At 42.8% G+C, this 26,738-nt stretch overlaps 3 protein-coding genes across 4 annotated transcripts; 2 read left to right on the forward strand and 1 right to left on the reverse strand.

Moving 5' to 3' along the window:
* Positions 1-2,528: 2,528 nt before the first annotated feature.
* Positions 2,529-6,951, reverse strand: med21 (mediator complex subunit 21). Its single transcript, XM_035617817.2, has 4 exons — positions 6,808-6,951; positions 6,316-6,430; positions 4,871-4,971; positions 2,529-3,208 (listed from the first exon to the last, which is right to left on the reverse strand). Exons 1-4 carry the CDS (start codon positions 6,847-6,849, stop codon positions 3,029-3,031), a joined length of 438 nt encoding a protein of 145 aa, XP_035473710.2. The 5' UTR covers positions 6,850-6,951; the 3' UTR covers positions 2,529-3,028.
* Positions 6,952-7,090: 139 nt separating this feature from the next.
* On the forward strand, positions 7,091-10,999 carry fgfr1op2 (FGFR1 oncogene partner 2). Its single transcript, XM_035617807.2, has 6 exons — positions 7,091-7,229; positions 8,089-8,225; positions 8,411-8,528; positions 8,986-9,128; positions 9,287-9,400; positions 10,498-10,999. Exons 1-6 carry the CDS (start codon positions 7,205-7,207, stop codon positions 10,633-10,635), a joined length of 675 nt encoding a protein of 224 aa, XP_035473700.2. The 5' UTR covers positions 7,091-7,204; the 3' UTR covers positions 10,636-10,999.
* Positions 11,000-11,498: 499 nt separating this feature from the next.
* On the forward strand, positions 11,499-26,041 carry tm7sf3 (transmembrane 7 superfamily member 3). Of its 2 annotated transcripts, XM_035617776.2 has the most exons (12): positions 11,499-11,815; positions 14,273-14,427; positions 18,504-18,654; positions 18,974-19,094; positions 20,650-20,821; positions 20,923-21,100; positions 21,707-21,793; positions 22,659-22,739; positions 22,878-23,030; positions 23,155-23,255; positions 24,195-24,357; positions 24,456-26,041. In XM_035617776.2, exons 1-12 carry the CDS (start codon positions 11,644-11,646, stop codon positions 24,707-24,709), a joined length of 1,788 nt encoding a protein of 595 aa, XP_035473669.2. In that variant the 5' UTR covers positions 11,499-11,643; the 3' UTR covers positions 24,710-26,041. The 2 variants fall into 2 exon arrangements, with proteins under 2 accessions (XP_035473669.2, XP_035473675.1); XM_035617782.2 differs by lacking the exon at positions 14,273-14,427 and having other exon boundaries at positions 11,686-11,815; positions 23,155-23,269; positions 24,164-24,357.
* The last annotated feature ends 697 nt before the right edge of the window (positions 26,042-26,738 follow it).

The following is a 26,738-nucleotide window of genomic DNA, read 5'->3' on the forward strand; positions in this document are numbered from 1 at the left end:
GGGCGCAAACCAATCGGCGATGAAGAACGGGACCCGACGGTTTCCGTTGACCAATCATGTGGGCACTAAAATGAGAATGACAGGCGTGTCGGCCAATGACAGGGGCTAAAACCGCCCCCCCAAGGGCTTGCGTTTCTGGACAGCAGGTCAACTAGCTACAGTAGTTTTAAGGCTTGTTACATAATCCCATTAATTATTCTAATAAAAAAAAACTTTTACCTAAGAAAATATGATAATAATTTCTAGAATTTTATTACATAATTTTTTTTGAAATAATTAGTTACTTCATCCTTCCTATATGAAGTCAGAGGGTATTTAAGGTCAATCAAAGGTCACATTGTAATCAAAATACAAATTGCGTGTTTTTAATTGATATTACTTACAGGCGTTGAGAATTTTTTTTAATGAATAACTATATTTATAAAATAGATAGATAGATAAATACTTTATTAATCCCAAGCTGGGGAATTCTGGTGTAGCAGCAGCACGTTTCACACAGCACACATCACACATTAAAAAATATATACAATATTTACACAATAAATTTAAAATACACGAATTGCCCCAATAAAAATAGAAATTAAGAATAATAAATTCACAGAAGTTACATGAAGTATTGACAGTGGAACAAGGTCTATCTGTCAGCCAGAGGTGAGGTGTTGTATAGTTATGGCTTGTGGCAGGAAAGATTTCCTGTAACGGTCCTTGTGACAGCGAAGCTGAATCAGCCTATTGGAGAAGGAGCTCCGCTGTCTGTCCAGTGTGAGGTGGAGAGGATGGTCCGGGTTATCCATGATGGATAACAGTTTGTTCATAGTCCTCCTCTCCACCACAGCTTCAAACGCATCCATCTTGCAGCCTACTATGGAGCCAGCTTTATGATCAGTTTTTCAATCTGTTTGTGTCGCTGGCTCCAATGCTGCTCCCCCAGGAGACCACAGTGAAGAACAGTACACTGGCAACAACAGACTGATAGAACATCTCCAACATCCTGCTGATGGATCTCAGGTTCCTCAGGAAGTAGAGTCTGCTCATCCCCTTGTTGTACACAGTCAGGCTGTTGGTTTTCCAGTTCAGTCCGTTGTCGATGTTGACTCCCAGGTACTTGTAGTCCTCCACTGTCTCCACCTTCTCCACCAGAATGAAAAGGGGCTGTGAAGCTGTTTTCTTCCACCTAAAGTCTTTATGTCTTTATTGAACAATTATGACAATAACATGTGGCTATTTCATTGGACTTCTTTGGCCTCGTGGTAACATTGTGGATGAAAAAAAACTGTAAAATGTAATATAACAATAAGAACATGACAGTGACACAGACATGCCAAGAGATATTTCTATGAAGGGGAAGATCTTAAACATTTGGTGTGACGGTTCAAGATGGTGACGATAATAACTTGTCTCCACCAGTCATTCAAGCAAGGATTCTTAGAAATGTGTCCATCTTATCTGGCATCTATTTGTAGGCTGACTTGTATGACAAAGAGCAGGATGCGGTGACAAACGGCCTTAATTACTGCTGAAAAATGCATACAGCAAAGCTGTAACACCAACGCTAAAGTCTCATCGCCCAAAACAAAGTGAAAATCAGCGCATGCGTGATGAAGTTTCTCCTGGCATGAATCTCCTTCTTTGGACAGGTCGAGTGCTTTCACTGTTAAAGCCACGATGTCAACATGCAGGGAGGTGGTGGGTGTAGCCCCTGCACACAAATCTGGGTGTGGCGTCTAGCGGACAAGGCTGTTTTTATATTTCTCACATCAATGAAGCCCACTGAGCTGTGACACAGCAACTAAATTTAGCTTTGGGCTAATAAGCTCACTCCCTTCCCAAAGTTCACTCTGATACCCTAAAGACCACTGTGCCACATTTTGAATGAAATAAAGAACGCAGAGCGCCACATGACTGTTGAGTGGGAACCTTCTAATCACAGTTATGATTTACAGATGTCGAAACTTGTCATCCAAAGTACAGGCTTTTTAATGTTATGTCAGTGTATTATTTCCCATTCCATAAATCACTACATCTCAGGTCACTTGGGAGTAATAACATACATAAAAGGAAAATTATTACTTATCTTTAGAGGCTTCAGGAGACTTCCTCAGCAGCGTGACATAATTTTTCCCGCCACACAATTTTTATCTTGCTAATGGAACCCTGTAAAATATCATGAAATATTCAAAAACAGAATTCTGTTCTTTAAAAAGTCGATGTTTTGAAGTTGCATCGTCATATTTTTGTTGTGAACAATGACAGAATATAGTTCTGATAAGAACTATTTGATCGAAACTGAAAGATAATGAGAATACAAATCAGAAGTGATGTAATTTCAACAAAATTCAACAACTCTACAGAGAAAAGTGCTTAAAATAATACGACTTAATCAAACTAATAATCAGCTGACATAAGAGATTTCAATATGACACAGATTTATTTGTAAGTTTCAATAAATGATCCCCCCAGAGTCTGTAATCAAAAAAGGAAAAACACAGTTAAAGAAAAGCAACTGATATTATAATGAGCAGCCAAAATTAGGATTATGAGAATTTTATTCATGAATATCTACAAAAGCAGACTGAGATACAACTCAATATATAACATATACTGTACAAAAACATACAAAACCTGAAAGACTCTTTCAGACCATGAGGAAAGTAGTTTTACCCAAAAACTTTTTGTATCAAGAAAAAAAAAAATGTGTATGTCTATGCGAAGAACTGTTACCCCTTCCCAGTCGGTTTTCAGACCAAGACGTCTGTAACCCCCTCTAAGACAAATTACTTAAAGGGCACATGAAAATATGATTAACTGTTAATATCCCGACCTGCGAAAGAATCTTATCCACACACACACATCTGGTCTGCATTGGCGTCGTCCATACAGACACATTTCACACACTTACTGCAAGGGCACGTACGTTCAGCCTGCGTTTGAATGTTTCAGGTTTGGGTTTGGTCTTTGAGGGTAAAAAAAAATGAAGAGTCAAAACATGAGTGAAATTGTCCAAAATTGTTTGACGTTGTGTTCAGGGTCAGGATTCGGAGGGTGAGGCCTGGCTCGGGGCTCCGTTGCGGGTGCGGAGCTGAGACTGGGCTATGTCGGCCAGAGCGCTCTGGATCTTCTCCAGCAGCATATCGCCGCGGTAAACCACGTCCTCCAGACGAGCCGCTGCATCATGGTTCTCCTCCTCCAGCTGCCGTAGACTGGCCGCCTGACGGGAGGTCACAGCAGGACAGAGTTATTCATAATAAAAAGTTTTTTGAGAAAATACATGATGTCATTTCCTTTTTAATTCTCTAGAAACATATGCAAGTTGTTGTGCGAACAAGCCCTGAAACTAATAGAACTATGCTGCCCGTTTGTCCTAAAGCCTCATCATTTCTGTCAGAAGGTTATTAACATCTAACTTGTCCGATGATGATGTCACAATAGCTGCATCAATCAGCAATGACAAAAAACAGAGCCAGACAACATAATAGTATTACATCTACACAATACCTAGTCTCGCAGAGCCAGACCAAACTACAGCTCGTAGTATGGTCTGGAAGCACACCCTATCATTTCGGAGATTGGTGGGGGGGGGGGGGGGTTTTGGCCTGTTTTCGTTTCTTTGAACCAATCACAATCGTCTAGGGCTGCACTTAGCCCAGGAAGCATCGGCGGTGTCCAAGCAAAGCAGTGACGGGGTGAAACTTGTTTTGATGGAACGTCCGCACGTTCAGTGGTTGGCAGTGAACTGGCTAAATCCCAACCGCAAACGCCATAAAAAACTATTAAAGATGTATGTCGCCTTTGTGAGGTTAGTTTCATTGACAAAAAGAACAAACATAGTTTTTTTCTTTCTCACAACGAGGTCAAGCCAGCATACACTTTAGCCCTGGAGGAACTCACGAGATCTGTAAAAACAACAGACGTTTTAACAAATATTTGTAGTTCTTGTAGAACGCTGTAAAATAAATATTATAGGTGCTCTTGTGAAGTGGAGCAGATCAGTTCATTGGTGAAATCCATGTCAAACGCTCCTCAAAACTCGCCATATAGCATTGTTTCCGAGTTCGAGGGGGAGCACACTAAGGCAATGCCAGCAACAGGAAGGGGAGGAGTTTGGTAACAGAATCTGTCAGGAGCCCAATCTCCGTCCTCTACATCCGGTGAGCCAGACTACACAATACCTGATTTATTGGCTGGTTTACCTAGATAACAGAAAAACAAAGATTCTCACTTGCACCAAATACTGTAAGTGGGAAAATGTTACTGTTTGCCAAATAGTGGTCGCTAAGCAATTATAAATATATAAAATACGTATTTTACTGATTATTATTACACACATTATTACATATTACACTAAGTGTGTAGTTTTCTACTGATGAAGATATTTGATTATATATCTTTGAAGCTGGTGATGAAAAAATATGGTTAAAAAAAACTTTTAGATATGCTAATAGTCATTCCTGATATTCATAGGACACTCATTCATGTCACTCTGCATTAGTTTTTACCCAGTTACTGCAGAGGGATCATTTGCATTCGACCTAATATGTCTTTTCTCTGACCATAGTTGTTTATGATTTGTGACTAAAAACACTTTTATCCTTGTGAAGCAACCAGGCCTCTTCAAATAAATTACCCGAAGAGCAGCCTGATGACAAACTATAATCATTTGGTTGTTGATTTAATACCCATGAGCAGATGTCACTGCTTCTCAGAGCATCTAACAGTGTGGAGTGTGTGTTCACCTGGCTCCCTCTACTGACTGAAAGATAGAAATACTGACTGCGGTTTGGTGGGCATGTCTGTTAAAGTTAAGTCACTGTGACCTTAAAAGATAATTGAGGGAAAAAAATGGTTGCAAAGGTGTTTTGTGTGTTCCGACCTGCAGAGCTGCTGTGGACTCCTCACTGGGCAGAGAGTCGATCAGTACATCCACGTCTTTGGCTGTTCTGGCTATCAGGGCTGCAAACAGCTGGGCATATTCTGGACAAAGTAAATCAAAAATCAGTTAAACCCAAATACAAGGTACAATGTTAACATCATTATCACTAAAAACCAGGGATGAGGGAAACACAACGCAAACTCAATTTGCAACATACAATTTCTTGAAAATAAATCATGCATAAACTTCTATTCAATTCATAGGACCTTGCAAAATCTCATAGCTCTACTCCAATTACTTTTTAACTTATGATGTTTAGAAGTTTGGCCTTTTTCATCAAAATGAGATTCTGTTTTTGTGTATTCTAAGCATTACCAGTTGCTTATCTTTCACTAGATTGGGTTGAAATTTGTACTGAACATCCAAGACACCCAAAGGATAATGTGCTACATGTATTCGTGTAAATAGTTGTTGCTGGATGTTTACAGTAATCAAATGAATTTTTACAGTACCCGGATGAAGAATCTTTCATTTTCAAAAATGAACGCCTCCACTAGTTTTCACTTTCTTGCAGCCACAATTTGATTCTGTGTAATATTATATCAAATGTTATATGGTCATCCAAAAAGTTTGAGTGCCACAGCTCTTGCTAAATATAGCTATATTACTCCTTCGCCATCTAATATTTTTTTAAAAACAGCATAAATTATTAGGATTTCTGCCACGTGATTGGGTGATATTTGCCTCAATGCAAAAATCAGCCAATCGCGTGGTTTAACGGATAGCGCTGTTAGTTAGCGTCAGCGATTCTTGAATTGTTGAAGACAACCGTTAAGTCGAAAGACATGGAAGGGGTAGATTAATGGCGTGGGCGAAGAAATAAAAAATGTGACGATGACAAGAAATAAAAATTTACAAATAATAGAGTAACATGTTAAAAAAAAGTTTTCATTTTTCTCTCCCAACACTAACTGAAACAATTAAATTCACTGAGTTGTCGCCTGACAAGAAACTGAAATGTCTTGTTCTCAATTCATTAGTATAGTATTCAAATCACGTTTGTAAGTTATGATGTGTACAGTAGATTGATTCGACACAAACCCAGTTAAGGGTATTGATCAGTACCAAAAACTCACTGCGATCATTCTCCTAATATTTGAAGTCACGAAAAATCTGTAACTTCAGCTCTTCACTTACGGCAACACTATCCATACACCTGTACTCTCTTAGGCGTGTGATTATTTAGTGATTATGTTCTCAAAGGTTCATAAAAATCATTTTGTTGAAAAGCCATGATGCCACTGACATGGAAACAGTAGATTTTATGTAATTTTGGACTGGTTCTTTCTTTCATCGTTTTCATAAAATGGAGAGGAAGGAGATATCAAGTGGGGATGCAGAGAAGTGAATAAGGATTTATAGACCGAACAGAAATAATGAAGCACCTTCTGTCGGGTTGGCGGGCTGGTCCTTGTTGATCGCCGTCTGGATGTTACTGAAGGAGGCGGGGGGCGCACATTGTTGCAGGACGCCGATGGCATTACAAAATTGATCCGCGAGCTGGACACACGAAACAAACACAACTGGTGGATTAAACTTTCATTGAAGGAAGCTGGATTGTGCATACTGACACAGTCAGCAGGCCCATGTTTCAACACTGCAATTATGCGTTACGTTGAAGTTCCACTGTTTTGATACCACAACACTTTTGGTGATCAATATAATCTACTGTAGCTGAACTTGTCTTAAGCTTCAGGCCCCTGGTCGTTAGCTTGTAGCTACCCAGTGATGAAGCGATGGTAACGGGTTAAAATATTAGGGGTGCTACTTCACAGTAGCTACCGCCTTCAAGCGGTATAACTAGTCAAGTTTTTTTTATTTACGTCACGACGTTTTTAACTGCGCTATCGTTTTAAAAACTCCAAAAATCGACTTACCGAATTGACAGCGTCCTGGAGCTGCGTTAGCCTGTCCGCCATGTTTTCTGTAATTCCCCCCCCCCCCCCCAAAAAAAGGAAATCCTGCTGTAATCATCGCGAGAATGCCCGGGCAAGGACAAAGTCTCGCAGAGTCTGTCGGCGTTTCGAGGTTTTGGCTGACTGTTTTCGTTTAGATTAGCCGTGGCCGGTGGTGTTATTAGTAAATCTATGGTTGTAGCAGCTCTAGGCTGCCCTTTCTACCAACAAGGGGTGTGTTCAACCGAACGAGTCCGTCTGCTGACATCTTTAACACAACACAGAGCCGCATCATCAATCTTAATGAGGACTAACGTTAGCCTGTAGCTAATGTTAGCTACCAGACATCAACAGGAAGCAACGGGCTAGCTAAATTCCAATGTCTTGCACTTTGAGTTCTCCAGGTACAGCGGTTTGTTCTTTAATTGATTTGCTAACGTTGACTAAAACTACTGCGAATGGCTGTCGATCTGTTTGACCAACTTGAGTGGATTTGCATGACAGCTTTGGTGTGGTTAGTAATCAGCTAATCGATTACCAAAAGCTTGTGTTTGTGTGGCTTTGATAGATACAGTGTTACTTCCGCGTATTAAACTTAGGCAGTTAAGTGTGTAATTTCCTTTACGGTTGACACAGTGGAGTTTAAATAGTCTGCACCAGTTACTAAATAAATCAGATACAACACAGTAATGTAGCTTGAGCCAATTAGCTGACACAGCAGCTGTCATTCAAGGTGTGACAAGGTTAGCAACCTAGCTAAGTAGCATATATTGTGTATTTGGTCAGTGCTCTGCACTGTCATTTATTTTTTACTTAAAGTTGTTGTGGTCATTGTTGTGAGCAAATAATGTTAGTTTAATTTACTTTACTGACTCATTGGACACAATGTAGACACACACACACAGACACACACTGAAATATCTCTGGTCGAAGAGGGCAACATTATCGTTATAAAGTGAGAAGTCTAGTCTTTCCTTTGAAAACCAGAATGCTGTCAGTGTTTCCCCTAGGTTAGTTTCATACGCAATCTTTTATACAGGAATGAGGTGTCTAAGGAAAGTGACCTTAAATGAATTCTGCTTGGCATTATATATGTAAAATTAAAATAAATATAAATATAATAATAATAAAATTTGAATAAAATATAAAAATGGATTTGACTTGTTTGACTTGTCCCCTACCAATTCAATGGTAGGGGAAACACTGGCTGTTGTCAGCAAACTGTCATAGTTCCATTGTAACGATGACTCGTCTTTTTCCCAGGCATGAACTGTACCCTAGAGAAGGTCTTGGCAGATGCCAAATCATTAGTGGAAAGGCTTCGTAACCACGACAATGCTGCTGAGATGTTAATCGAACAGACGACAACCCTCAACAAGCGAGTGGACGCCATGAAACAGGTAGAGTGTCACATGTTCATTTTATAGATGCTTCTATACAAAACTATTAAAAAGCTGGCAATGGATAGATTGAAAATTGTTGAGTTCAGCCCTGTTTTCCAATTATGATCTATGTATCTAACAATTAAGGTCACACCCTTTCAATTGTTCATCTGGAGTTGGGTTTTTTTTGTTGTTGTCCACAGTACCAGGAAGAGATTGACGGATTGAACCAGGTGGCACGACACCGGCCCCGTTCCAGTCTGGTCCTCGGAATCCAGCAGGAAAACCGTCAGATCCGAGAGCTCCAGCAGGAAAATAAAGGTTGGTATACAGAGTTTTGTGTTAATGTTGCTGAATATTTTCCATACAGAGCTTTCAAGGGTGAGCTTTGATGTTCAGTTGGCTGGAATTTTTTTAATAGATATATAGATGACTTTAGTGGTTCCCTGTGGTAAAAAAATATTTGTCATAGCAGCCATACAGTTAAAGACAATGTCAAAAACTACACAAATAAGAAAAGACGAAAGCGACAACAGGAAGTGGTATCCATAAAAAATTTGATCTGACATAAAACTACACGTTCTTCATTTAAACAGCATCGTTCATTTGCAATGTGTTTTTTGGATGATTGGGCAGTTTTTAAGGATACACACATTTGTTTAAACCATCATGCAGTCAAGCGGTGTGGCTGCTAATTGCAGCAAGTGGACAAGAAGTTTGACTTAAATTCTCGCAGTAATTTGTACTGAAGCCAAAGCTCCGTTCACTCTTCCTGCAGAGCTGCGGACATCGTTGGAGGAACACCAGTCTGCGTTAAAGCTCATCATGACCAAATACAGGGAGCAGGTATTCAGGCTCCTCATGGCCAGCAAGAGGGACGACCCCACCATCGTGACCCAGCTGAAGGAGCAGCACACCACGGTTAGTAAAGGACCAGCTTATGCTGTTAGTGGCTGGTAATATTTTTTAATTCCACTAAACTTTCTCAACAAAAACTCTTTAAAGCTACTATGTACTTATGCTCAAATCAGATGCGCGCCCTGTCCTTTAATTGATGTATTTTGTATTTTCTTTTGTAGGAAATGCAGGCACACATAGACAAGATCAACGAGATGGCCTCTGTGATGAGAAAGGCGATAGAGGTCGATGAGGGGCGGATATGTGAAGATGAGGAGAGGATTAAACAGCTTGAGGTAAAAAAACAAAACAAATGTACCAACCTGTTTGGCTTACTTCCAACAATTCCAAATGCACATGGCCTCCTTTTATTCATCAAAATAAAGCTGATATATTTGGATTGTAGACTTTTTTTTCTGTGTACACAAGGTACCAATCAAAACTTCTTAATCTGTCATAAGCTTTTGCCCAAATTGAAGGTGAATCTTTTGTACAATGATTTCTACAACAGCTTCAAAGTCAAGGAAATTGTTGTTTGCAACATGCTAAATACTTGTACACATAATATGCATGTTCCTCTTGGCCTGACTTATACTAATATACTAGTAATACTATAGCTTTCACTTCAAATAAAACCTCAGGTATTGAATCGTTCTTTAAAAAGGAGGTATGGCCTATGTTTTGTGATGCTGTTAAAGTAGTTGTTACACACATGATTTGTAAACACACCATGAAACAGACAATTTTTTTGCCCTATCATTAATTTTAGAGGATAGTAAAAACTTAGATATTTCACTAGCTAGTTGCTAACTTTGTCTGCCTGCACAATTGGTGGTTGGCTGGTAGCGTGCTGTGGGTTTAACAGAGCTTTTTTTACTGAAAATGTCTGTAAAAGATTCTGATTAGCCAGATCGAATCAGAGCAGTAAAGCTGAGAGCCCCAAAACACATAGCAGTGAGCTGAAAGATTCTAAAATGCTCCATGGATCGGAGCGATCATTCTCTGTGGGTTGACAATACGAGCCACACATTTCGCATTTGAAATAATAATTTGATCAGATGTTGATTAGAGCCTTTAGATTTATCAACTTCTTTTAGCAGATGCTTCTGCTGCAACTTGAAAAAAGCTATAGAGAAAACTTTAGGATTCAGTGTGATTGGAGAGATCGGAAAATGCAGAGTCCCTAAAAAAAATATGTATGAATGCAGATGCCATAGTCAGCCCTTGTGGAGAAGTCACTTTTTTATTGTAGTCCAAATCTGCAAAAAGCTTGTGATATATTTGGCAAAGGCAATTTATTTGGATCCAAAGTTCAACGTCAGTTGTGAGAGATTTTTGCTGTGGTGGTGGTCTTGTATTTATGGCAGTACATTTTTCTTTGTCTGCGTTTTAGCTGGAGAACAGTGGACTCCGAGAGCTGCTGGGAATCAGCCGCGAGGCTTTCCTCATTCTCAAGAGAGAGGACACATCAGAGAGCACGTCGCTGTCGCCGCTACTGACCAGCGCCGACGTCAGCTTACGAAAAAGCTAGGGGCCCAGATCATTGCCCAACCCCCAACTGCTGCCACCATTGTGTACAGTGTGTACAGTCCGCTGCCACAAACTACTTCACCTTTCACCCTAAAGACTCTATACAATGCCCCCCCCCCCCGCCTTCTTTGGCTGTATTTACAGCATCATGCTACAGAGTTGTATCCCTGTCTGGTGATTCAGACAAGAGCAGCGTGTACACATCTTTCTTTCTTTCTTTTATTTTTATTTTTTTTAATTGTTGGTACTTGTGTTATGTTTGCTAATTTTGCCAGCATGCATGAACCTGTGGTGCCTGCAATGTTCTGAAGTGTGAATGAGTCAAAGAAGGGCTTGAGTTTAAAATAAATCTGTAAAACATGAAATTGTCTCTGCCATGTTGATACGGTTGTAATTTTGTCTCGAATGACTTGACACCGCACAGACTCCAGAGTTCTCCACTTCTCACTTTCAAATGACTTAATAACTGGAGAACATTTCTGTAAACGTTACAAATCAAGTCATATCCATGTCCAACTGTCTCTTTGCTGCTTTAAAAGAACTTGTGACTTGACGTTGTGATTAGTTATGGGTCTCTGAGAGTGGATGTTAGCAAAGAGCTCCCACTCTGCCACTATTTCCAAGATCTACAAATGTGGTGTTTTTACAGTGTGGTTTGCTGTAGGCGGCGTGGCAGGACAGAAGTCAAACCAAGCACCTAATACTACAACAAAGATCGAAACAAAGCAAGAGGCTGCAAATGTCTTAATTTTTTCAATCATAACGTAGTCGTGGCCGGCCAAAGGGTTATTTATTTCCAGTCACGGTGATCTTGGAAACTGTCCGGAGAGGTGTAGGAGGAGCTATCGCGAGACAGGGGGCGCGATTCTCGCGGGCTCCTCGTCCTGCAGCCGCCAGAGCCCCCAGAAAGGCGGTCCCGTGTCGCAGGACCAAGTCTGCGCTGTCAAAGCATGTCGCTGTTTGCCTTGCGGAGACTTCGACCCAAACACAGCCGACAGCGGGGTCACCAATGATTCCACCGTCCGGCGGAGTGAAGCGTTCGTCTGGACGAATAGAAGCGAAACGGAGGAAAATGACAGTTTGGATTCTCTCTCCGCCGCTGCGCCTGCCCCTGCCCCGGACGACGCTGCTGCTGCTGCTGCTGCTTCCCTGGCTGTGTGAAGTTCTAGCTCAAGTGGAAAGTGAGTTGCTAAAAGCTGGCAATCTTTTTTTTTGTTAGATGCTTTTACCATTCATAGTTCTCACTTGTATGTTTTAAGTCTTTGACATACACGCGCGCGGGTCTGCACGGTATGCCATTGTGTTCAGACATGTCGCGTTTGCATTCCTGGGTAACGTACACTGTATGTCGATCGCTGGAGTGTCATTAGGCTTATTGTTCTGTTGCTGCAGCTAGCTAAATAATTCAAGTTGACTTTTAGCTAGATAGCAAGACTCTGTGTCGACTATCTACGTAGGTATATATATATATGTATTACTTTACATAATGTCAAAATCACATAGCACCTACGGTGGCCGAGAGAGCTCAGCGCGCTAAAGAAGGCAACATCACAAGAGTAGCATCACATCATCGTAGTGACTTGGTGGAATCTGGGGAAAGTGGGGGGAAAAAACAGAGACGCATTTTGAATCACGTGAAGGAAACCAAACGGTGGGCGTTGTAAGAAAAGGGCGCTAGTGAAAGAAAGCAGAGCCTGATTAGGAGAGACTGAGATAACTAAAGGTAAATAAAGACTAGATAACATGAGACATGACTAACCAACAATCTATATCAATGTGAAATGTATTTAGACTATCATGATTTCATCGTGAGTAATCAATGTTTATAGCTCAGAGAACATCACAGGGAGTCTAAACTTTAACCAAAGACATTCTTCAATGCAACCACTCAGGATAGACTCTTAACATGGTGCATTACACCTTGCATTTTTTGCCATTCTTTAAAATTATTATTATCATTAAATTGACTCCAGTGTATATCCTGAATTCTACCCCGTCTGTTCGTTTGTTTAAGGCAGCAGGTCAGCTGGAGACTGACCTGTGAGTTGAGTGGATGGATCAGGCAGCAGCACGTGTCACCAGCAGCAAATCCAGTATATTAGTGCCTCAGCTATAATACTTGACATTCTCACACTTTGTACCAGCGACCAACCTTATGGGTCAAACACAATAAGGCCATCCACATGATCTGTATTGTTTGGCGTCACAAATTACAGAGGAGAATTGGAAAATCTGTTTGTTTGTTTTCTGTACATCAAATCACTAGCCAAGTTCTATTCCCATAAATGTAAGGTGTTAAAATCTTAACCCTCTTTTTGTACCTTTTAAAAAAAAAGAAGCAGAGTCCTTTGTTAGAACATCTTATAAATTTCATTTACTCTACTGTACCACTGTAAGTTTGTATTTGATTGTGTGAAGCTTTGTATATAACCCCTGGTGCTGTAAATCCGTTTCAGTAGTGTAATTTATCTAGTTTTTCTAATTTAATGACTAATGGGAAAAAAACATACATGTGACCCGAGCCGTATAGCACATATTATAACATCCTTGACTAATGTGTGGGTTTGTTTTATTTAGTTATTCTGACTTAAATACAGTACACACAGTAGTTTGGTTACAGGGAGTGGCAAAATGTAAAAAAAACCAACAACAAAAAACAGAAGGGTTGTCTGTATTTTCAGAAGGTCATAGTTCATGTTGGCCAAGTTCTATGCTGTACATGTTGTTACTAAAGACAACAAACACTGAAATAAATCTCAGTGATCAGTGAGAGATAAACAGCGAGGAAAGTTCAGGCTGACAGTGACGACTCGGTGAACAGGACACTTACAGGGGGGGTGGGTGGTGTCTGCTACACAACAGACATGGGAAAAACATCTCTCAGATTGACGTTAAAGTCACGGACATTGTTAAGAAATTTGTCTCCCTCGTTTATTCATCGGTCAAGCTTTACAGATTCAAGGTCGGTCACGGTGTTGCACAACGGGTCAAATGTCAGTGCGTCTGTACACATTCTCCCCTCAGATAGACGGTTAATGGTTATTTAAGAGTCGATTCGTCCACAGTTAATTCCACCCGTTCACTGTTGTTCTTTTCCACAGTCACGCAACCAAACTTAATCTCTCTAATTTCATACAAGTGTGCATCCACAGGCTGAGCAATGGTTGGACTTATGCTCTGATCACGTGAGAGCACTAGAAACATTGCCAGGGAGGGGGAAACAAAAACAACAGCGTGCAACTTTTAGAGAATAGCTCTGCCTCATGTCCACAATCATCTGACTCTATTTTATATGGTATGTCTGTTTTATTGAAGTCAAAAAACTTCTGATGATCTGATAAATGGACTCATCACAACGATTTTCTAACAGTTTAGTGTACTGTCACGATGTCTGAATGTTAGAAATGTCACAGAACGTAGTCTAAAATGTTAACGTTTTGTGCGAAAACATATGAACTTTGTTTGCTCCTGATAATTTGGATTAAATAACATTGTACAGAGTATACAGAGCTGAGGTTATATGGGGACAGTGTAGCTGAGTGGTTTATATGCAGCACGTTACAGTTGAGGCGCTGCAGCGCATTGATAGAAATAAATCACTTAAATAAATAAATGAGACTTTTCCCTCTCTGTCACAGACCGGGTGATTTTCCTGCCGGGGACGTTCCAGAATGTGAGCGTCTCCCAGAATGACACGGTGCAGGTCGTGGTATCCAGGATCTCCCCGGAGGTTGCGTTCGTCACACTGCAGTTTCACACGCAGCACCGCAACCTCACCCTCTCATACAACAAGGTGGGGAAGTGTCGACAGTTTTACCTCTTTAGCAACAAACTGAGGGATGTTATGAGTGTTCCATCTGCCCCCCTTTTTCTGCTTTGACTGCTGCGGTAACCCTTGTTGGCAGATGAAGGGTGGACGGTTCATTTTATTGGTGACCGGCAAGTCACTATTACATTACACTAATCTAAGAGAGAAATATCATAAACTCACTATTGAGTAGCTGCTTTAAAACATATGGTACTATGTATAATATCGCCGCAACAGTTAATCGATTAGTAATCGACTTCTAAAATAATCGCCAACTATTTTGATAAACGATTAAAAAACTGATTTCAGCTTCTTAAATGTGTATATCTTCTGACTCCTCTATGACAGTGAACTGAATATCTTTGGTGTGCGGACAAAACAATGATATCATCCTGGGGTTTTGGAAAACACAATTGACATTTAAACTAATTGATTAATCTGGAAAATAATCGACAGATTAATCGAGATTGAAAATAAACTAAAAGCCGCTGCTTGTAGCTTCCTGTCTAGCGTGCAGACATCAGGGGGGTTTCATTTTTCTCACCTGACTCTTGACAAGAACACATATATATTCACAAAATGCCCAACTGTTTCTTTACACTATATGAAATTTAAACTCCCTGTCATGAATATTATAGTATCGTTGACAGACAGACTCCCTTCATGATTATAGTTGGTATAATCCATGAAAAATAAAGTCACATTTAGGCTGGTTATTTTTATGCACACATCATTGGAGTAAATGGGTCGCTTAATGAAATGAAATACTTGGCTGTATTGGACATGTGTCTCACCAGATTAACAGAGGTGAACAGAGGTTCCAGATAAAGTTCCGTCAGAATGTGATGAGTGATTTTATCACCAGCCGAGATAGACAGCTGCCGTTCCTCCATGGCTATGTAGCCGCTTCCATCAAAGTGCCGGCGGGGCCTTCGCGGTTTAGGGATCGCACAGAGAGCGCGACTCTGCAATATCGCTGGCTTCTGACGCGTACGTTTCTTTGGAATCAGGAAAGAACGGTTAAAGTGTAAGTAATGCTTCATTGTGAACAGGGAGTTGGCCCCGCCTCCGATTGATGAATGAGGCTTTGTGAGCGAGGGCCATCCGACCCCGTTGAGAGAAGGGTGGCTAGTCAGCTGATGTACAGTCAACTGGTCATGAGCGGCAGACGGGGGAAAATCCTCTGGCCTCTGTCCCAGAAGTCTCAGGGGAGGACGGCTCGGTTTGGGCCCAAGCATTCCAGACCGGGCTGACGTAGCCCAATTCAGCTACTTATATTTTTTTTTTTACCTTGTGATAGAAACAACAGAAAACAAGAGAAGAAACAAACAACCAAATTAATTTTCAATTAAATTTTTTTTGCACTGGAAACACTCACTCGAAGCAGTAAACCACAAGTTCCTTTCATATTTTTGTCGTTATTTATTTTTAGCCATCAGCGATCGTGGTTTTTGCTTCTAAAAAAAACAACCTCTAACATTTCTGTTACAAAAACACTGCTGTATCCGTTTCCTGCCGTTGACTAATGAGCAGTCATACTAAGCTGTGAACTAGGGATCGACCGATACAGATTTTTTAGGGCCGATGCCGATACCGATTTTTTTTTCATCAGCCTTAGCCGATGACCGATACGGACTGCCGATTTTCTTGAGCCGATATTTGGAGCCAATACTACTTTTGCTCCCTCAATTTAATAGTTCAATAGAATTAAATTCAGCGGGTTGTCTCTTCTGATCTGAGGTCTTAGTCAAAATGGGGTTATGGCCAAGGCCGTGGCTCGCCTCCCTGGGTAGAGGGAGACGAGGCTCACGTCGCTCTGGAGCATCTCGGGAGTTCCCACCGCACCGGGACTCGTCCGCCCGCGAACGGGATCCCCTGCGCAAAGCCTGCGGCACGGTCAGGGGATCCGGTTTAGTCCACCGGCAGCCACGCCCGACTCTGTGTAGGGCCCGACGGGCGGCGCCGCTAGTCCCAGCCTGCCGAAGCAGAGAGGGGAAAGGCGGGGAAGAGAAGGAGGGTACGGGGGAGAGAGCCAGCCGACGAGCAGAGAGAGCGCGAGGACGTGGAGGATGCGACCACGAGCCTCGCTCCCGTCCGTCGGCGGCGACCCCCCCCCAGAATTTAAAAAGTCAATTTCCACGAGGCAAAGTGTTTGGAAAAAAAGGAGAAAGACACAAACCCACCGGGCGCTCCGTCTACCGCGACCCACGACTAAGCCGGCCGGAGCCAGCGAGAAGTAGTCGGAGGAGCGGCGGCGGTGGCAGAGCGGGGTGGGAGACATTGAATCCCCGGAGAGTGGGAGAGTTGGGTACCCGGCAGGCGTGCAGCCTAGGGCAGAGGCACCGCGACGGCGCTGGGTAAATGGTTCTAGAGAGAGCGGGGCCGGGCCCGATAGGCGACCGGATTTGCCCTCCCAAAAAAACCTATCTGCGAACGTAGCAGCCGCGCATCCGCCGATGTGGATACACGTGAAAAACGTAAACATCGGCCGATATTATCGGCCGGCCGATAAATCGGTCGAACACTACTGTGAACCTGCTGCAACAACTGATTTATAGTGTAATGGTGTGAAGTTGCTCTAGCTCTGTGACGTATAGGATTAAATTCAGTCGAGACCGCAGCGAATGTGGCACCCCGTCGAGCAAGACTAGTGCAATACAACAGAGTAATTGTACGACTGAGAGCCATACTTTACTTTGAGGGCACAATCGCTTCCCCAGCCTTGCCGCTCAATGGCATCTAGAATTGTGTTATAAAGTGTAATGTCTCAAAAGTTCAGTTTGAGATCTGAGCCAGGAAACACTCCCCTGTCCCTATCTCCTGTGTGTGTGTGTGTGTGTGTGTGTGTGTGTGTGTGTGTGTGTGTGTGTGTGTGTGTGTGTGTGTGTGTGTGTGTGTGTGTGTGTGTGTGTGTGTGTGTGTGTGTGTGTGTGTGTGTGTGTGTGTGTGTGTGTGTGTGTGTGTGTGTGTCTGAACTTCCTCATAAGAACTTTTGCGGATGCGAAATAACGGATGCGAAGCTCTGACATGGTGCTGACACATAACAACAAAGGACGTGTGGACGCCTGTTACTCAGCCTCCAAAAAATATTATAATCAGGCCTATCAGGCTCCAGCAGTAGGTCGTGTGTGTGTAGTCAGGCCACAGCATTTGCACACAGGATTTAATGTGTCAGATTAGGGAAGTGTTTGCAGTATTTACAGATGTAATTGCAATAAAAAACAAATTACACAATATAAGTATTGATATCAAAACAGATGCTCTGTTGTTGGGGGGTTAGGGCACACATACACACACACACACACACACACTAATCCTAACTGCGGAAGCGCACAATATGAAATTAAAAAGAAAAAAAAAAACCTTTGAAGAATCCGCCTCTGTGATGTCAACCCTCTTGGTCCCCATCAGGGTTTGTTGACCGAGTAATGATAATGAGTAATGTATTTTTTTCCCCTTGTGATGCCCATCCTGTTTTTGTTAGCATTGATTAAGTTTGACTTTTGAATTTAATGCAGTACTTGTGTCTTTTTTGCACCAAGAAACACGTACTTTGCAATTCGCCATTGTCCTATGAAAACAAATCCTATGAAAAGACCAGAATTTAACAGTGTTGGTCTTTCTTTCATTACTTTACCGAGGAATGACTCGGGTCACTTCACAAAACACTAAGCATTTTGTTGACCTCTGGGTCACCACAGGCTCCAGCTATTTAGAAATGTCGCCGTCTCAAGTTGGGTAAACTGCAGTGAATACTAATCCTCAGTAAGTGGCTCAGTACCACAATAATCCAGTGGACTAAAAGTGTGTGAACGAGTGTGCTGCGATGGGGAAAATATTGTCTTAAGTCATAGCTGTAAAAATCTCTGGTTATTTTTAATTTTTTCCTCAGGCAGCGAATCAGGTGGAAACATGCTGGCGTGTTAGCATTCAGCTCGACTCTGCAGACTCTTGTTTCCTTACTGTATTTTAAGTGATCGTGGTCATTGGACTTCACACGCTCTTTTACACTTTATTTGACCTTCTGCTGACGAACTGATATGTGTGTGCGTGAACTTCAGATGCCAAGCCTGGGTCTCTCTCTGACCGCAGTGGACGCCGGCGTCCTGACGGCGCTCCAGCCAGGCCAAGCGTCCCTTTTGCTGTTCCTGTCTTCTCCCGGCGGCGACACTGTGGCGGGCACCGGCGTCATCCTCCCCTTCTCCAGCACTGGTACATTTTAAACACACTTTAAATTCTTTAAACTGTTTTTTCTCTCAAATGGAGTCTTGCGTGAGAAATCAGCAATGAGGAAGTTGGGTTATATAAACAAAGAAACTCTGAAGTAACTCTCAGTTGATTCTCATTTTCACTCGAGGAACCTCACGCAGATGACGAGGGAGCACGAGCACATGTTGGTGCACGGTTGCTCATGTGTCTTGTCTGCCTTGTGTGTTGAAGCAAGTCATCCTGCCATGGCAGGGTGCCACTTTAGTGTCTTATCTTGGCCCAACATGTCTAATGATAAACACGTCTATTGCACCTGCCCTAGACCCAGTCCCGGGAGCCTGTAACATGGAGTTCAACCTGGACATCGACCCCAATGTCTACATTCACTACAACCTCTATGAGACCACGATCCGTTTTGCACCAGCAAACTTAGGATACGAGAGGTAACGCACCAGACAGACCGCTCAACTTCCTGTTCAGCGTCTTCAGCTGAAATCACATCTGCCGAGACCTGTTTGTTGCTTTGAAATGCGGCCTCCTCCTCCTCCTCCTCTGTGGCTGAAAAGTACCAGTAATTTTCCAGTGTGTTGTAAAACCTGCAGGTCCGAGGCTGCCCAGACTTCTAGTCTAGGTTTTTCTATTTCAAATTTCTGTCTGAGGAAGAGAAGGTTTGTAGCTCTTGGCACTCTTCATTCACAGTCCACCACAGTATCTTGGGGACGTTATTTCTCTGCGGCCACTGCATGTGAATGCAACGCCGGGTTATTGGCCGTTAAGACAGTGTGACAAGTTTTGAGAAATTTCCAAGCAGCATGCGTTCAATGTGGCGGATTAAGTTTTCAGCTCATCGCCGACAGCAGTTTGGACAAATGCTAGGTTCTTTGTCGACTGTCTTCGACACCATGGTTGTGCATGTGTGAAATTCTCTTTGTTTGACATGGATGACTGACTTAATTTTTGTTTTGGATCAGGTGAGGCATCCTCCTGATTCTAAAAGCTGAACCTTTTAACACCCGTCAAACGCAGAGCCGTAGCGAAATTCAAACACCCAGCAGACAACAGTGTTCGTTCCTGCAGTTTCAGTGTAAAAACCATCCACCGCCTTCATAAAAAACATCCCCGGCTCCGGCCAAATCACAGAAACTAATTCTTCCGTCTGAGCTGACCGACGCAGCATTTTCCGCTCATTACTTTTGATTTGCTCGTTGTTTTTAGAAACAGAAAAACACGGACGCACAAGCTATTGGTCGAGTCAGGTCATTTCATTACAAACATCGCTGGCACTTCAGTTGATTTAACCGGCAGAGGTCGTCGAGGACATGAACTCCTGCTAAAAGATTCCTGACAAAGATACTGTAGCAGGATTTTAGTGTGTGAGTGTGTGTGCGAGGAAGTTTGAATTCCCGACTGCGGCTCCTTTTGTTTGTTGTGTAAAAATTTCCTTAAAGTGTGACACCTAATATTTTATATATTATAAAGCATGTTGTATCTTCTCCTCCTGTAGCAGATACATAAAGTGTCTGCACTGTATACACCTCGGTCATGTAAGACCACTTGTCAAGGCTGCATCTGTGGTGTCAACATTGACACCATGCAACCAACAAACCGCCAGGTTACATAAAACAACATCACATCCACACACAAAGGACCCCTAACCCTAAGTTTCAGTTTGAGTGTCCTCTCGCCCCACCAACTCTTCCTTCGCTGGTTCTCGTGCTCTCTTTCTCTCTCTCTCTACTGCTCTCGCTCGAATGACATTCAAACATATTTAGCACATTAAGTTTAAGAGCCAAAGCCGCACGGTCCTCTGGCCTGAGATCAACCCAGCTCAGTGGATGAGTCACAGACAATAGTCCTGAGCGAGACAGTGAGACCTTTTCACCCACTGTAAATCACATGAGGACAGAGCCTCTGAGACGAAAAAGGGATGTGATCTGTGATCTAGATTTTTGGACTTGATTTTGTCCCGACTGTGCCTCTCTGCTCCCCTGCTCTCAGAGGGGAAACTCCTCCGGTCTGCGACGAATCCATCGAGCCCAGCACCCGCTGGCGGCTGCAGTACGACGTCTACCAGTACTTCCTGCCCGAGAATGACCTGTCGGAGCGCAGCCTGTTCAGCGGCATCCAGGCCGTGGCTGACATCCGGGGCATGAAGGAAAACGGCAAACGGGTAAATCGTCAGGAACGCAGTGATGAAAGGGATTTGATAATCACGGGGAGAAGCTGATGTTCTGACGTTCCATCACCTCGTCTCCCCCCCCTGCCCCGCAGGTCATGACGCTGTTGTCGTCAGACGTGAGCATGGCGGTGTTCAACTCCATCCCTGGCCAGGGCGTCGTCTACTCTGTCATCGTCAGGGACCCACGCTTGAACACCTCGGCCTCCTATGTCCCCGTCCACACCTACGCCTGCAGCTTCGCCTCCACACTCGACGGCTGTCAGACACTGGGTGAGCTCCCGCGCGATTCGCTGGGCAACATCCTGTGTGTGTGTCTGTGTGCGTGTGTGCGTGTGTGTGTGTGTGTGTGTGTGTGTGTGTGTGTGTGTGTGTGTGTGTGTGTGTGTGTGTGTGCGTGTGTGCGTGTGCGCGTGCGCGTGTGCGCATGTGTGTGTGCGTGTTAAATTGCAAATAACGGAAGCGAAGCTCTGACGTGGTGCCGACACTTAACAACAAAGGAGGTGTGGACGCCTGTTATTGAGCCTCAAAAATATTTTATAAATATTTTATGTGTTTGTGTTTGTCCTTGATTCATTCACTGCCAACAAAACATGTTTGTAAGTCATTTTATAAATTCTAGTAATTTGGGAAAACAAAAACACAATCACGTGATGCTGCAAACTGCATCTTTCATCTCTGTATTTATTTATTTAGACCTTTAAGGTGGAAACAGACACATTTATAATCTCTTTTTTTATAAAAAAACCAAAAACTTTAATAAATCAATTATCTCACAGATAACACAAAGCTTGACCCAGAGGTTAGCAGATGTGAACTTGAGCTTCATTGTTTTGAAAGAATTTTAATTGTTTTGTTGTTATGCTTTTAATTTCTCAGGAAAGATATCGACAAAGGTTTTCTTCACCATCACCGGCTTGGCCGGCCTGGTCGTCTGCTTCTTCGGCCATCGATTCTTCAAATGTGGTGAGGAGTCTGACGTAGACATATATTAAAATGAAAAGATATTGTGTTATAATAATTTCTATTTTAATATTGTTAATATTCCAGAGGGGTTTCTATCTGAAGTTTAGTCCTGTTTGCGCAGGTTATGTTTTGTCTTAGAAACTGTGGGGAAGGTTTTTTTGAAATCATTGTCACCAAGGTGCTGATGCTCTCAGCCAGGGTCATCATTCTGTTTGAATGTCACAAAACATATTTATTTGGGGGGATTTTATATACTTGATATTTACATGAGGTCCTGTGTGTGTGTGTGTGTGTGTGTGTGTGTGTGTGTGTGTGTGTGTGTGTGTGTGTGTGTGTGTGTGTGTGTGTGTGTGTGTGTGTGTGTGTGTGTGTGTGTGTGTGTGTGTGTGTGTGTGTGTGTGTGTGTGTGTGTGTGTGTGTGTGTGTGAACTTCTTCATAAAAAAATTGCAAATAACGGAAGCGAAGCTCTGACATGGTGCCGACACTTAACAACAAACGAGGCGTGGACGCCTGTTACTGAGCCTCAATAATATTTTATAAAATAAAAATATTAAATAAATATTATTATCAGGCTCCAGCAGTAGGTCACTTCTCATGTGATCCCCCCTCGTGTGTGTGACGTGGAAATGTATTTGTTCCGAAGCCAAACTCATGACTGTGAGCGATGCCGCCAGGAGTTGTGATAAACGCGGCAGAGAGAGGACATGACGCAGCACGGCGCGTCTCGGCACGTTGTTCCGGAGCACGTGGCTTCATCTGCGTCCAAGCAGCTGAAAACTTTCAGGACGTTTGTGGTGAATGAATTGCTGTGATATCTAAGCTTGCTCTGTTTTCTTTTCTCCTCTTTCCCCTTTTCTCTCACAGAGTTGTTTTGCATGGGATTTAGCTTCGCCGCCTTCTTCTTCTTTGTGCTGATCACCAGGACAACGGAACTGGAGTACGACCGTGAGTTGTTGTTTTCGTTCACAAGATTGAAGACACAGAAAAACTCACAGTTGCTGCAAATGCACAGCTACATTTCATCCCGAATATGAAAAAAAAAGCCCCCTTCTTGACCCCTCGTCTGTTTCTGTTCCCACGCAGTCCGACTGGCCTTGTCGGCAGTGATCGGCGTGGTGGGCGGGGTCCTCCTGGTGATGAGCTGGTGGCGGTTTGGCTCCGTCATGGCCTGCATCGTCGTGGTTGGCCTGATGCTCGGCTTCCTCATAGCCTCCACCGTCCTCTTTACTCCTCTAGGTACGGGACCAAACTGTGTTTGACACTGAACAAAAAAACAAGCCAATCATGGTGAAGAAGTGGCGTCACTCCTAGTAAAAAACTTAAATGCTGGTGTTTCCTGTGTGTGTTGGTTTTTCTCCAGGTGACATCAACGTGTTCAGACAGTCCGATGTGGTGTTCTGGGTGACTTTCTGCTGCATCGTGATCATCGTTCCTCTCTTCTTCGTGCGTTGGCCCAGAGAGGTAAAAAACGGTCGGTAGGGCCTATGTTTTAATTTAACTTCCTTCTTTTGGCGCCATCTAGTGGCAGCATCAGGAACGACACTGACAAGCAGGAAACTAAATACAGTTTTGAGGTCATACTGCAGTAATATAGTACCTTTTGAGTGATTTGTTAAAAGGATGAGTTCAACATTTTTGGTGAACGTATTCACCACTCTCATGTCTGTATGATCAGAAAATCTGAAATACGTCATCAATCCACAGCGGGAAATAGGGTTTCGTTACAGCGGCTCCAGCCAAGAGAAGAATTCCATACAGAGCTAAAGTTATAATCGATAGAAATATAAAATATAAATAAGAAGTGTGGAACCAGTGTGGAACCAGAGGCGGTTAGCTTAGCTTAGCATAAAGACTGCTAACAGCTAGCCCAGCTCTGGCTAAAGGTAACAAAACTGTCCCCACTGGTTCCTCTAAAGCTCGCTGATTAACGAATCATGTCTTGTGTATACAAACAGAAAGTCTCAGTTTCATGACGACAAGACTCCAGCATCGCTCAAGAAATTGTCACAGCACGTAAAAGCACGGATTGTTGCGTTTTACATGACTAAAGCGATTCGATTCCCAGTGCACGGGAAGCCACACCCTCTGTTGCCCTGATCACAGAGTGAGGCATGACAGTGGTATTGATTTTTCACTCATTTAACTGTTGGCAAGACAGCGAACTAGAATGAGTTTGAACCTAAAAATGTTCAATGTTGCCCCTTAACGGTGTAAAATTTACATATTCCCTTATTTGTCCTCGGTGATCATTTGACCAGTTACCATGAGTGAAAAGTGGAATTTCAGATCTGAATGGAAAACTCCTACTAAAACCAATTTCAAGATATTGTCTTTACCTTTCTCCCTATGAATTGTTGTCTGTGTTTCAGCAGTGATGCTCTAAATTCTGATCGTTTAAAGGGTAACATCGCCACGTGCGGCGTTGTCGGCGCCTACGCTGTGATCCTGGCCGTCAACGCCTACATCTACACCAGCCTCTCCTTCATCACACTGAACATCCTCAAGCGCTTGCTCAACAACAACTTCAGCGCCATGTTCACCGATGTGCCTTTCCAAACAACCGGTGAGTCCGCGACCGAAGCGACACGGCGACACATACACAACAGCAACAGACTCAAATGATATATTTCACACCGTTTGTCCCCTTCTCCCGTCAACCAGACTACATCATGATCTCCGTGTGGGTGGTGCTCGGCGTCTGTGGCATCGTCCTGCAGCTGTACCGCGAGCGCTCGCGGCCCTTTTTCCCGCCCAGCCCGTACCTCATGTGGCTGCAGGAGCGCGAGCGCCGCAAGACCAACGTCCTGGACCCGAGCCACCACTTCCCCCCGCTGCCCAACCGCCTACTGGCCCGCGTGCGGCAGCTCACCAGGCGCATGGAGCCGGCGGGGGAGCACACGCCTCTCCTCCTGTAAACCTACAACCCCCCTTTCCTTGGAGTCTCCGTCCCACAGACGGAATTTTTTTTTTTACGCGTATGGTCCCGCGCGACGCACCGTCGACACACAGAGGCTCAGGCGAAGAGGAATGTTGTTCCTCGTGACTGGTGCAGGGGGATTTGACCCCAGATCAGCTGACTGAAAAACATTCTCAGTATAAATGACACAGAGAGGGATCGTCTCACTGACGTTGTGCACGTGGATTTTAACTTTTAAATCTCAAGAAAAAAAGTGATTTCTCCTCCCGACAACTACGTACGGGTTTACGAAACGTGTTGATGATATTTTAACTTGAACGAAAGGAATTAAAGGGGCAGTTAGCGATTTTTTTTATCCAACACACGTTTTTTGAAAAAAATCTACGGTAATTTCCTCAAGGGCCGTTAGCTGTCGGTTCTGGTTTTTTTTTGTTTTTCTTGGCCGTCCTGGCTCTGTGAATCCAAAAAATTTGCTAAAATCGCTTACTGCCCCTTTAAAGATATGTTTGTTTGTTTTAATAATGAAAACCGGTGCTTCACGTTGTCTTGTCGCTTACGCTCGTTTTTACCTTTTTTGCACTAAAGTCACAAACTACTAATGACGCACACAGCGAGGCGTTGTATCTCTGGAGAGTCGTATTAATACCACCAGTATTGTTGTTGTAGTTGTTGTTGTTTGTTTGTTTTTTTTAAGGGTCAAAAGAAAAGATTTGATGAGGACGGTGCACTTTGCAGCCCGGATGGGAAAAACAACACACCGAGTTACCTTTGGAGTTTAAAACTGAAGATTGACTAGTTTGTGCGATGATTTCATGTGTGAGACGGAAACTTCAGACGTGCCATTTACAGTCTCTCATAGAAGTTTTTGTTTCAGCCTTTACACAGAAGAAGAACCACTGCGTCAGAGCTGAGGGTTTTGACTCCTGCTCGTTCCCTGTGTGTATGTTTGGACTGTGCTCACTGAGCTCAGTCTCCACCAGCTCGTAATGTTTCATTTGACCTCGGCAGGAACTGTACTGATCGATCGCCTGTCAATCTGTGAATCTTTCCGCCTGTGCCATGACTTGACTCAGGGTTTTTCACACTCTGCTTTTTAGACTCCGATGCACTGAGACAGCGGACGAAAACCTTCCCGCCTGGTCGTTCAGCCCGTTCACGTCCTGCCAGTATTTTAATTGAGCTGCTGAGCTGAACTTTGTGGCCTCATGACTTTTTAGAAAGCAGAAAAGAAAAAAAACAACCATCCACAACAAAATGTGCAGACGTGTTTTGAAAAGTCAGGTCAATTGTAATTTAACTTTTGATATTTAATAAATGCCTACAGGTTAAAGCGTGTGTATTCTTTTTAAACCACTAGAGGGCAGCACAGATCAAGAGGCAACATCCAGAGGAGCAGTCGAGAGAGAAAGATTTTCAATTTCATGCTGGAAATTATTTGAGGTCACTGGACACAATAACATATGTGTATATATATGTATATACATATACATATACACATATACACATATGTATGACTTCATTTTAAGTAATTTATGATGTCAGCAGCTAAAACCAAGAGCATTATTTATGGTCTTATCAATATTTTAGACTTACAAAAGTACAGAATTTGTTTTCATTAATGAAATGCATAGAAATCAGCATCCCACTGACCACCTCCTTAAAACCTCTTATGTGATAATGTATATAAATTAAGTAATTGTTTAAACCGCTAAACTTTTGTTTCATTTACTCTTCCTTTATTTTGGTATATTTCTACTCTTAGTTAGGTGCTTTAAAAAAAAGGAAGTACAATACAGTATATATACTGTATGTCAAATTTAACTTGCAGGTATGGCTTATAATGTCAGGCATAATGGCAGATCATTCCACATTTCTGCAAACTGCTCAGCACCATACTCACAATACTTCGAGGACTAAGTATCCAGGGTAAGAGAATTTTAAAGCTTTAGAGAAAACAAATCCTCAAAAATATTTGGAGCAGAGTGCAACTGAGAGAAAGAAAAAAACGTGTTTAATAAAGACAGTCA

The sequence above is a fragment of the Scophthalmus maximus genome, chromosome 12 (assembly GCF_022379125.1).
Source record: "Scophthalmus maximus strain ysfricsl-2021 chromosome 12, ASM2237912v1, whole genome shotgun sequence".
Taxonomy (NCBI): Eukaryota; Metazoa; Chordata; class Actinopteri; order Pleuronectiformes; family Scophthalmidae; genus Scophthalmus; species Scophthalmus maximus.